Source organism: Gopherus evgoodei, chromosome 2, assembly GCF_007399415.2.
Source record: "Gopherus evgoodei ecotype Sinaloan lineage chromosome 2, rGopEvg1_v1.p, whole genome shotgun sequence".
Taxonomy (NCBI): domain Eukaryota; kingdom Metazoa; phylum Chordata; order Testudines; family Testudinidae; genus Gopherus; species Gopherus evgoodei.
Window position 1 is genome coordinate 203706220 of NC_044323.1, and position 12343 is coordinate 203718562.

A 12343-nucleotide genomic window follows, 5' to 3' on the forward strand; every position below is an offset into this window, starting at 1 on the left:
TATCCATCCAAGACCTGAGTTTGGAGTCTGTCAGTGCATTTGTTGTATTGATCAGTAAGGGATCACTACTGAGCAACCCTTTTCCACCTCTCTCCACATTAGGACATGTCTTCTCTACTCTCACTCCTCCTGTCTTACAAACGGATGTTTTTGAAACGAGATTCAAAAGTGCTATAGCAGCATGAAGTATTTTAGTGGCTGAGTCTTCAAACCTTATTCTCATGAGTAATTTAATTGACTGAAATGGGGGATACTCAAGTGAGTAAGGGCTGGAGGACCAGGTCCATAAGGCTTAAGTCTGATGTTAGATAAATGGGTATGTGATCAACTATTACCCTTGGGCAGCACCCTCTTTTACGTGTTATGTATTCTTACATCAGAGATCAGATGTGCAAGTCTATTTTATCTGTTCCCCAGTTATCAGTCAGAATCACTTCCATCAATAAAACAACCTCTAGAAATGGGAATACATACAGAAATGATGATACATTTTTAAACTGCTAAAGGACAAGGCCAGGAATCAGATCCCTGTTTATGAAAAGCTCCTTGAAATGTTAAAATTTAGAGACCATTTAGAGACCATTGCGTTCAAATGATTCTTTGCTGTTGAGCTGACATGTACATTACATAACCTTCCATCTGTCACTGAGCAAAGGAAATTATTTTTCAAATATGGGCCATTTAACAATAATAACAATTGTATTTTACTGTTTTAAATAATGCAAAAATAAATGTAAAGATGTCCATATATTTATTTACTCACACTCTGCTAAAGAATTGTGTGTGAGAACACAATGTTTTAAAAAATGTCAAATGCTTTCATTGTTATAAAATGAAGAGTGTTGAAATGCTTAATAATCAGACTTCTGGTGTGTAGCCTACAAATCTGTTTCCTACTTTTCTGAACGAATGCTCAGTCTATAACATGTGAATGAGATTTGTAGTGTGGGTTTGAGGGCTCAAGGTCCACTAAGCTAACCACTTAGTATTTTCCCCCTCTAAAACGGAAATCTGCCTGGGCTATGATTTTAATATTGTAGCAAAAATAGCTTCCTCTGTTCTGTTTCCCAAGGGTAAGAACAAATGGATGCAGCAGCTGAGGTTCTTCATATGGATTTCGGATTTCAATTAAGTTCTGATAAACACTCCATTTTATTCTAAGTGTTTTGGTTTGCATAATTAGTCACTGAAATTGATTTCTAACCCCACTGATCTTGGCTGATTAAGGAGGGAGGTGATACCGTTAATTCAGTCTAGAGGACTTGGCATGTTATGTCCATGACAAGAAATTGTTCCCCCTGAGGAGTACCGAGCATACACAGAAGAGTTAAAGGAAACCTTCATAATCAATGTTTGTAAGGTCAGAACATTTTCCATTTGTGTATGTTGGTAAATTCCAATGTCTTTTAAATTTGTAACAAGGAAATTATGTAGTATTCCATTATTTTTCAAAACACTGAGAAACTCAAGTCTTTCAGCACACCTTGCAAACAACTCCTGGCAACATTCAATCTTTTGAGCAATTAATATGACATGAAACTTTCTATATATTAATTCCTAATGTACATTCTGCCATAATATCTAGGTGCTAAGTAGCCTTCAAGCATTTTGGCAATAGGATTTAGACTTGCTATCTCTTCCTCAGCTCTTTTCCTCCCTCATTTAGCTTGTTTGATATTGTTTTGTTGTTTCCCTTCTGGGAGACCAGAGCAGATTATTTTGTAGCTCCATTAGTGGATGAAGGTCTGCTTTCCATTGTGACTTAAAACCAATAAGTCTGCTTCATTCTGATCCTCAGTAAAAGGGAGTTCATAGCCATCCACTGAAAGTGTCTTGCCTTCTGTTACTGGGAGATTCTCTCTGGCACAATATCCCTGATGATCATAGTTGCGTATCACAATGACAGACACAATATCCCTGATGATCGTAGTTGCGTATCACAATGTCCAAGCTAGCTTTTTTTTTTTTTTTTTTTTTTTTTTTTTTGGCATGGCATCATATTGGGAGCTCAAGTTCAGTTTTGTGTCCACCATGATCTTTTGATCCTTTTCAGAGTCACGGCTTTCCAGGATACAGTCCTCCAGTCTGTAGGTGTGGGCTGAATTCTTAGTTCCTGAATGTCTGACTTTGCATTTGGCTATATTAAAACACGTTTTGTTTGAGTGGGCCCAGCCTACCAGATGATCAAGATCATTCTGTATGACTACCTGGTCCTCATTATTTGCCACTCTGGGTCATTCGGTGTGTCTTTTTTTATTGATATAAAATCAGCACTCTTCCAATTTTCTAAAATTTCTCTGGTATTCCAAGATTTATTGAAGACTAACATCTGCAGGCCAGAGATCTCCTCAGTCTACTCTTTTAGGACTGTTGGGTGAAAGTTATTTGAGTGTACTGATTTAAAAATGATCACACCAGTAGATATGCAGTGTAGTTGTAACTGTCTCAGTCCCAAGATATCACCTCATTCACCTTGTCTCTCAAATACCATAGTAGATGTTGTTTAACAACTAGAGTGAAAGGACAGCATATCTTTTCTGGCTGGCCTTTGCTGTTACAGCTCTCCAGCCCTGTGATGGTGTGATATACCTGGACTTGGCCTTCCTCAAATAGAAGCTCCCCCTCTTACTATATTGTGCAGGGACTAATTAGATGGGTGCCTTATTTTGAAGATGATCCATCAGTTAGTCAAACCTTTTCTCTCCTCCTGATTCTTAGTGGTAAAGAGAATCAGGTTGGAATCTTATAACATGGTGAGATATTTAGCATTTATGCCAGTTTTGCTGCCTTTGGGCATAACCCAGCCCCACAAACCATGTGTTAAGGAATGGAAAGCTTTAATGGTTGCTGAAATGGATAATTGCTGCAGTTATTGTTCAACATTCAAAGTAAAGGTTAAGCAGCTAGAATATGTTAACTCCTTAAAAATAAATGTGTATTGAAGGTAGTAGCAGTCTGACTGTTGTCAGCTTGTTCACCAAAGTTAACCTTGGTTCTGAAGAGCAGGAGGAGAAAGAGTTAGGATGATTTTATAATTTTGCAGGCCTTCAACAAAAGTTTCCAGTTCAAGAGAAAACAAAGCATTTACAGTTCACAAAGGCTGACCCTGAAATCGTTATCACTACTTTGAATCTGATGGAGAAAAGGATGAATACTTCGACTTCAATACTGATATAAATGCAGAAATGAATTTAAATGAGACTTTTCTGTAATATTTCCTCATTTGGAGAAAGGACTTCTTGGTTTTTAAAGTAACAGACTGATATCACTGATAGTTGCAGAGCATGTGCAAGTTTCCATAGACACATTTTTCTCAGTTGTCTATAAAGCTCCAATGGAGATAATGCTAAGCTGTCACTGCATTGTGTGGTTGTTTAAGGATGCCTACAGACATTCACTAGAAAGTAGGTTCAGACTGCTATGTTTATTTGCTGTGTAATTTGAACAGTATTCAAACACAGAGGTAAAGGAAGTGTTATTGAAGTAGCACACTGTTTTACCTATCTTTGTTAATCCTTTCAGGTACTAACTTAAGCCTAATAAATTTAATTCAAAGAAAACAATTTATGAAAGATTGTCTTATGGTATTTTTAATGTGGCTCTGCACATGAATTAATGTTTTAAAAAGTATGTTAGCAGATTTTTTCAGTGAAACAAGACAATATTGGTTATATATATCATTTACACACACACACACACTCTCTCTTTCTCTCTCTCTCTCTCGGATTACCTTAAATACAGTGTAGAATGAGAAGCTACTGCATGCTCTTTCTCTTGGGGATTATGACTTCATGCAAGTTTAAACAGAATTTAGCAGGCCTCATATGGACAAGGTAGTTATCATGATTTGCCATCAAACTGGGAGGATATATCTGGTGGTGCCCGACTGGGGTCTGTCCTAGATCCAGTGCATTTCAATATTTTCATTAATGACCTGGATAATGGAGTGGAGTGTATTCGTATATAATTTGCAGATAACTTTAAGATGGGAGGGTTACACCCACTTTGGAGGACAGGATTAGAATTCAAGAGAACGTTGAAAAATTGGTCTGAAATCAAGAAGGAAAAATCTAATAAAGACAAGTGCAAAGTACTACACTTAGAAAAAAAAAGATAAGTACAACTACAAAATGGGGAATAAATGGCGAGATGGTAGTACTGCTGAAAGGAATCTGGAGGTTACAGTGGATCACAAATTGAACATGAGTCAACAATGTGTTGCAGTTGTGAAAAAGAGTAGTATTCTGAGATGTGTTAACAGGAATATTTGTATGTAAGACTCAAGAGGTAATTGTCCCACTCTGCTTGGCACTGATGAGTCCTCAGCTGGAGTGCTGTGTCTAATTCTGGACACCACACTTTAGGAAAGATGTGGATAACTCAGAGTGTCCAGAGAAGAGCAACAAAAATGATAGGTTTAGAAAGCCTGATCTGTGAGGAAAAGTTAATAAAATTGGGCAGGCTTAGTTTTGAGAAAAGAAGACTGAGGAAAGATCTGATAAGGATTGTGGTCATTTGTTATCAGTATTCACTGGAGATAGAACAAGAAATAATGGGCTTGATTTGCAACAAGGGAGATTTAGTTAGATATTAAGAAAATCTTTCTAGCTAGAAAAATAATTAAGCTTAAAACGGGCTTCCAAAGGACTTTGTGGAGGTTTATAAAAACAGGTTGGACAAACACCTGCCAGGGATGGTCAAGGTTTAAGTGGTTGTGCCTCAAGGGCTGGATTTGGTGACTTCTTGAGGTCCCTTCCAGCTCTAAATTTCTCTGATTCTAAGCTAGGACCCAGAAGTGGTGAAACTGAGGTAATTTAAATATGTTCTGTTGTCATATTTTCTTTAACCCTGCCAGGACTGATGCTTGAACTTTGTTTTTATTAAGGCTGTTTCTCTTCTGTTTTATAATGCAGTGGATGGAAACTTGTTAATTCACCTATAATGGACAGTACTCAGAATGCATGTGTCAAGATTTCAAAGATCCTCATAGATTCTCTGAGTAAGCTTCTCTAAAACCAAGTCCACATGATATGTGGAATCCTGGGATGTGGCCTTATTTACAAATAAATTTAAGAATAAGATGGTAGAGTTCAGCTCAAACTTTTACATGAGGATTGGCTGCTTGTATAGGTCTTATTCCAGGACTGCTCAGCCCAGCTCCTCTTTCTAGAGATCCAATCCAACCTTGCTTTGTGACCAGACAGGGTAAAATTGTTTCAGTGAGTCAGAAGAATCTAACCTTTTTTTACTAGGACCAACACCTGCTAACACCTGGGATGTTTCAAACACACACTGCCAGTCTATTAGGGTACATATGCACTGCAATAAAAAACCTGTGGCACCAAGTCTCAGAGCCTGGGTCAATTGATTCGGGCTTGGGCAGTGAGGCTAAAAATTGTAGTGTAGATATTTGGGAACAGGGGGCTGGAGCCTGGTCTATGAGACCCTTCCCACTCGCTCAGTGTCAGAGCCCGGACTCCAGCATGAGCCTGAATGTCTGCACTGCAGTTTTACACCCTGCAGCCTGACCCTGCAATCCCAAGTCAGCTGACCCAGGCCAGTTGTGGCCATGCCATGGGTCTTTAATTGTAGTCTCTACCTTTAGAGACATTCTGAGAGAGGAGAAGAAAGGACATACTTTTAGCTACACCTGGAATACATTGAACTAGAAGAACTATTTGGATGTGGAGTAGTGGGGAGAGTATAATAGTTAAATGTTTGCTTACATATGTCTCTAATTAGGCGAGTCAAAACCACAATCCTTTTTCTTAGAACTATTGCATTAAAATTATGCCTATTCTTGGAGGATTTCTTGAAGCTTTAAATTTGTCAGGATATTTTCCTGTGCAGTAGTTTTTATTTTATACCATTAAAATTATTACTCAGTAGCTAAGACTCTGTTGTTAACTGCCATACTCAGCCCACACCAGAGCTTATTTACAGGCTAAAAACTTACACTCTGGTCTGAGGTCATTTTAAAAAAATAAATCATTTCAGAAATTGTTGGTTATACAGTTAGCAGTATCTAACTCTCGTGTCCTTAAATCACAAGCTATTTTGAATGGCACTGGCTGGGTCCCACTGATAAAATCTGTGTTAAAAAGAAAAGAAAAGAAAAGAAATGTCATTCTTCGCAAGAACGTGTTGTAACTAAAAAGGAAACAAATGCCTTTGGAAAGTCTTAGGGTATAGTCAATGTCCGTGAATGAGGCAAGCTGAATTTGAACCAATGAATGAGATCACTGAGTGAAATCAGAGTTGTCAGAACAACTAGAAGTACCTTAATATCTTCTAAATTTTATCTTCTACCCAAACCCTCCCCTGCCCTGTACTTACCCCAGATTTTCAGGACTTGGCCATTAGATTTTGTGTCATATAAGTTGTATGATCAAGAGCCTGCCTATAATATATGTAATTTTAAAAAAGGCCAATAATGGTGCTAAGAACTTGGATGTAAAAGTAAGTCCGCTGTTGTGTCACGTTAAAGGTAGTAGTAAGCATTTGCTATCCTGTACTCTCTCCCAAATCCTCTGTAGCAAAATAATTTTTAAAAATTCCAAGGGCTCCTATGAGATGGCTGTCTGTCATGTAGGATCTCTGAAATCAATTTTAATAGCTACCTGCACTGCTTCACTGAAAGAGTCTCTTAAGGCTTAGAGCAAAGTTTTAAACTGTAGCAGTTTCAGAGTAATGTATAATAAACGGAAAATTATATTTTTAAACATCTTTTTATAAATGTTGTTAAAAAAAAAAAAAAGATCGCTTCCATTATAGGGAGCACCCGAGTATTATGTTGGCTTAATTACATTGCCAGCTCAGAAGGAGGACAAATATTTCTGTGCTACATACATAAATAATTTAAATGTTTCCAGATCTGTAACCTACTGATTTAATCTCCTAACATAAACTCAAAAGGTTTAGTGAACAAAAGTTTGGAGACAGTTATGTTTCATGAAAATGCATGAATAAACAATTGGAAAAATGTAAATAAGACCTTGTTAAAGTGCAGTTCTATTCTGAAACTATCTACAAACATGGCATAGTGAGTTTCCATGCTTGTGTCTCCATGATTACATTTCAAAGACATTCAGTTTACAAGCAAAAAGTTGTATTCGATATAAATGTGATTTTTATGTATGATGTGAATATATGAGACTATTTCCATAAGTGCAAAGAGTCCATTTATTTAAGTTTTGAATTACACATTTTTGTTTGTTTTAATGTTAGGTGGTCCAATAAACCCATTCTATGATCTACTGTAGCATTCAGTCACTGTTCTTATTCTAGTCAAAGTCTGAAAATTTGGCTCTTTATTAAGTAAGCTTCACCTACATTGAGGAGGAACATTTTCTTTTTTAAACTTTTTATTTTGTCATTATTAACATATGAACTTTCCACAAAAGTATTAAGAAATCTTATTAATAACCTGTATTTGTTATCTTTAAAAGATCCCTTTGTGGTTGGTCAAGTTCTTATCATTATCTGTGCATTTATTTTTTTCAAATCCCTAAAACCATATATTTTAGTCTGCTTGTAGATGAGCAGACTCACCCCTGTGGCGCCTCCTGCTGGTATCTTCCAGGAATTAGCTCGATTCAGCTCTGGAGTGCCCTCTGCAGGCCGGTAATCTGCCTGTCCTCTGGCCCCCATGTCCCTCCCTGGACAGTGCCCTTTTACATAGGGTGCTGCCCCCTGGTAGTAACCCCTTTTAAATAAAAAATAAATAATTGGAGATATACCTATCTCCTAGAACTGGAAGGGAGCTTGAAAGGTCATTGAGTCCAGACCCCTGCCTTCACTAGCAGGACCAAGTATTGATTTTTGCTGCTCCAGATCCCCTGGATGGCCCCCTCAAGGATTGAGCTCACAACCCTGGGTTTAGCAGGCCAATGCTCAAACCACTGAGCTATCCCTCCCCCTCTCAGGGTCTCCCCTCTCTGGGGAACCCTCACCTTCTATCCCCACCTTGCTTCAGTATATGGCTACTGTCAGTCATTATCTAGCCCCACGCCCTGGAGCAGACTGCAGTATTAGCCTACTCATCACTGGCAAGGAGGGTTTGGACCTGCTGCCTTGGCCTACCCCTGGGCTGCCTTCTGCAACCCCCAGTACCTATTAGCCCAATGCTACGCCACAGTCTGGGGCTTTCCAGGCTAGAACTCCCCAGCTCCTCTGCCTTTCCCCAGCCCTGCTTCACTCAGGTACCTTATGTCCAGTTCCCTGCAGCCAGGCCCATCTCCCTCTATAGCTAGAGAGAGAGTTCTGAGCTCCTGGCTCCCAGCCTCTTTATACAGGCCAGCTGTGGCCTGATTGGGGCGTGGCCCAGCTGCAGCTACTTCCCAATCAGCTCACCTTAGTAGCTCCCAGCCACAACCTTCCCCCAGAGCTGTTTTAAGTCCTTCAGGGCAGGAGCAGGGTAAGCACCCTGCCACAGTGCTTTATATAAAACTCTCATTTTTTCCATTGAAAAGAGTTCCTAGGCTTGGTTTCTCCATACTACTAATACTGGGGAAATCTGTCCATTTCCAAAAACAAGCTATCACGTATCTGATTGCTAGTACTACACCTCTACCCTGATATAACGCGACCCGATATAACACAAATTCAGATATAACGCAGTAAAGCAGTGCTCCGGGGGGGCGGGCCTGCTCGCTCTGGCGAATTAAAACGAGTTCGATATAATGAGGTTTCACCTATAACGTGGTAAGATTTTTTTTGGCTCCCAAGGCGTTATATTGGGGTAGAGGTGTAATTGTGATATCAATGTGTCCTTCTTCAGGTCGATAACCAACTTTGGGCTGTAACCTAATATCGTCACTGTGCGATCTTGAAATTTCTATTTGTTTTCTTCCCAAATACTATTTTCTTATGTTATTCCCATGATATGTGCAGAAAAGTCCTATTCTTTCACATCCTCTCAAGCATTTATGAATCCATTTTTATATATAGAAGGGCACCTTTCATTAACAATTTTGGAAGTCTAATTTCTAATCTGCTGTGCGTGTTCTGAAAACATTCCTTGGAATATCCAGCATGTAAATTTTGAAAGATGAATAGACGCAGAAGAAACCATATTCTATTAAACCTTTTCTACTTTATTTCGATACAGTTTTATGTTCTTATACAGCTTATGTACTATATTGCTTTTAATTGATAGAATCTGAAGAAGATTCAGGAAATGGACAAAGAAGGGAGTGATGAATCCAGCACAGACCTTGATGAGTTGAAAAATGCTGACTGGGTAAGGCTGTAGTTATATACCATTGTTTTCAACAGGTTATATTTTGATGAAAAAAATCTAATGTTCTTAAGCTGCTTGTTTACTGTCACCTGCTTTCTGTAAAAAACAGTATTTAAGGTTTTTTTTTGTTTCTGTAGTATGAATTAGTAATAACTCATAGAAAAAGTGGAAAACAAATGAAATCCAACACTGCCATCAGTGATTTACTGAATTACATTGTGATTTTGGGATTTCTGTTAGTGACTAGAATAATCCACCAGATTTGTTTTCTAGTTCAAGATGGGTTTTGAGCCAGGTTTTCAAACCCACTGTACTACCTACCTACTTCATTGTTGTAAAAAAATAAATTTAGTCTTATTTAGTTGATTCAAAGGTGCTCTGATGTGACGAGTCAGCTGTTTTTGTCTTAACCACATTGGTACTCAGTAATAATGAGTGTATAATAAGTGTTCTGAAACCCAATTTGTCTCCTTTGGCTCTTCAGGCCCGCTTTTGGGTACAGGTGATGCGAGATTTGCGGGATGGTGTTAAACTTAAGAAGGTTCAAGAGCGTCAGTATAACCCACTTCCAATAGAATATCAGCTTACGCCCTATGAAATGCTAATGGATGACATTAGATCCAAACGCTATACCTTAAGGAAGGTTATGGTGAGTTAAGAATACCATTGTGATAAATCTATACAGTCACCAATCACCATTACTTTCACTTTGTTTTTCAAAGAAACTCAGAATTGTTACTTCAGTCATGTTGTTAGCTATTCTTACATTGTTTTTACTGTTTCCTGAATTTTGAATATTAATTAAGAAAAAATGGATCCATCAAAATGTTGTGCATCTTGCTTTTAGGTGGCAAGGACTAAAATATTTCAGGAGACAGGAAACCTACATTTGATATGCTTGAACAAATGGATTTTGTGTTGACTTGCTAGTAACACTAACATTCAAGTTAACAGTCTTGCCGTACTTCCCAGTCAGTATGAATTTTTTGTTGGCTCTTCATACTGTGGAGTATATTATTGACAGATCATGACATAATTTTGTAAAGATATATGTTACATCAGAGCTGCTTGGCCATGATACTTTTCCAGGTATGAAATGCATGAGAATGGCATCTCATACTGTCATAAAAGAGAGAAGCCTAAAGTATCTGCAAACTTCATCATAGGCACTTAAATTATTGAAGTAGGACAGTCCAATCTAAAGCTCAGGAATTATACCTTATTGAAATCAGTACCTTCCCTTGAAGTCTTCAGCTTTCTTAAAGGCTCACAAGTTCTGATTTGGGCATGACTGTTTCAGCACAATGCAGTGTTCCTTTGGAGTCAAGAGAACAAGTTGAGACATCGAGGCAAGCTTTCAAATATCAGTGAATTACTTTCCAGACGCTCATGTACAACTTAGGAGTGACTGTCAGGAAGATGCACTTTCTGTATTAGGATCACCTATTCCTTAGTATGTCCTGGAGTCTCCCAGACCTTCTGTTGCACCTGCTTCATAACATGGTTTTTTTAATGCAGTTAATAATGGATACCAAGGACTGAAGATTTCTTAACAGTGATGAGCACATTCAGAAATCCCTGTGTAGTTGCATGGATTTGAATAGTGTCAATGCTCTCAGCACTGAGAACTGCCCTGAGTATTCCTGATTTGTTTTTGCCTACTGATTGCACGGGTGGGTGGGGGTTTCCATAGGATTTTACGTTTCTTGACAAAAACTCACCAGATTTTCGTTGTGTTGAAAAAGCTATTTGCCCACCCAAAAATATTTTGATGGAAGGTTTTTAACAAGCTCTGTTGTTGATACACCTTGTGCCTTGCTCTAGAATCACAGAATTTTTCACTGAGCTTGGATGGCTTCTGGTTCTTTCTTGCCCCTATCCCACCCCCCAATAGATTGGCACATAGAATAGAATGGAAATATCCACTCCTTATAATAGAATGTAGCCCCACACCCTCTTCCTCTCTCAAGAAGTCATTGTGATTATGAATGGTAGTCTGGAAACTATTGATGAACCAATAGACGTTCCATAATAATCACTCTAAGCACTTATATGGTGCTTCATGTGTTTCAAAGTGATATGTAAACATTACCTCATCAGTCCGCACAGCTCTCCTGTGAGCTAGGCAAAGTGTGTTGTTAGCCTTATTTTACAGATAGGGAAATAGAGAGTTATTCCTGATGTGACTGGTTGTGCTCTACTATCATGTGAATGTGACAGATATAGGTCATAGGTTGTATCTTTGAGTGGGCACCTCTCTCATCCCAGACGTCCTTCCTTCGATATGGACATCGCTGCAGAGCCAGTTTGGAGTTCAGGGTGTAGCTCTGTGTAGTCTTATGGGGGATTCCCCCCTTCTGCAGGCAAAAAGCAGTCTGAATGAAAAAGGCCAACAAAATAATCCTGCAGCCCACGAAGCGGTCTGCGCTCACCCCTCAAGGCAAAAGTTAAATAGTTTCTGTAAAGGGGGCTAGTTGAGGTTCCTAGCTCCCTGAGAGGTCTGAGGGGCCCAGGCTGAGTGTCCTGACTTCTAAAAAGGAAAACAAAGCAAAGATAGTCACCGCATTTCTCTAGGGGGAGCAGGTGACATATGCTCCTCAGCAGCTTTCCTGCAATTGATGCTGCTGTTGAGACACTATGGTGATGAGGGCAAAATAAGTACATAGCTAGGTAGTAATGCTATCTATCTTATAGCTAAGGTTCGGAGAGCTGTGTTATTTTAAATATCAATCACAGAGCAAAGGAAAAACAAACCTGGAGGCCCTTTACTTTTGACACAATACATGGATTCAGTACAGAAATTTTGTTTGACTAGGAGCCCTGGGCAATATTCTAGTTCACCTTTTGCCAACATAGCCTCTAATTTGACCTCTGTCAAGTTAGCGTCTATCTCTTCTCAAAAGATTTTCTTCATGTGGTTGGTGTTGAAGGCACAGCTGCTCTTTCTGACATCCAGATGCTAGCTATGTACTATATGCCTGCAGGCATCCATGTCTGTCCTGCTCCTCTTATATGTGAAAAATACTAGGCAAGTTGTCTAAAGCCACTTTTGGTCATATGGGCATAAAAGTGAATTAAGATTAGAATCTGCTGCAGGTACAA

General features: G+C 38.8%; 1 protein-coding gene across 1 annotated transcript in view; it reads left to right on the top strand.

The window, feature by feature from the left end:
- Positions 1-12343, top strand: part of SPIRE1 (spire type actin nucleation factor 1) — a 195914-nt gene that overhangs the window by 138042 nt on the left and 45529 nt on the right. Inside the window, exons 5-6 of the mRNA XM_030552719.1 lie at positions 9158-9241; positions 9726-9890. Of these exons, the coding sequence (XP_030408579.1) occupies positions 9158-9241; positions 9726-9890 (249 nt within the window). The remainder of the gene's footprint in view (positions 1-9157; positions 9242-9725; positions 9891-12343) is intronic.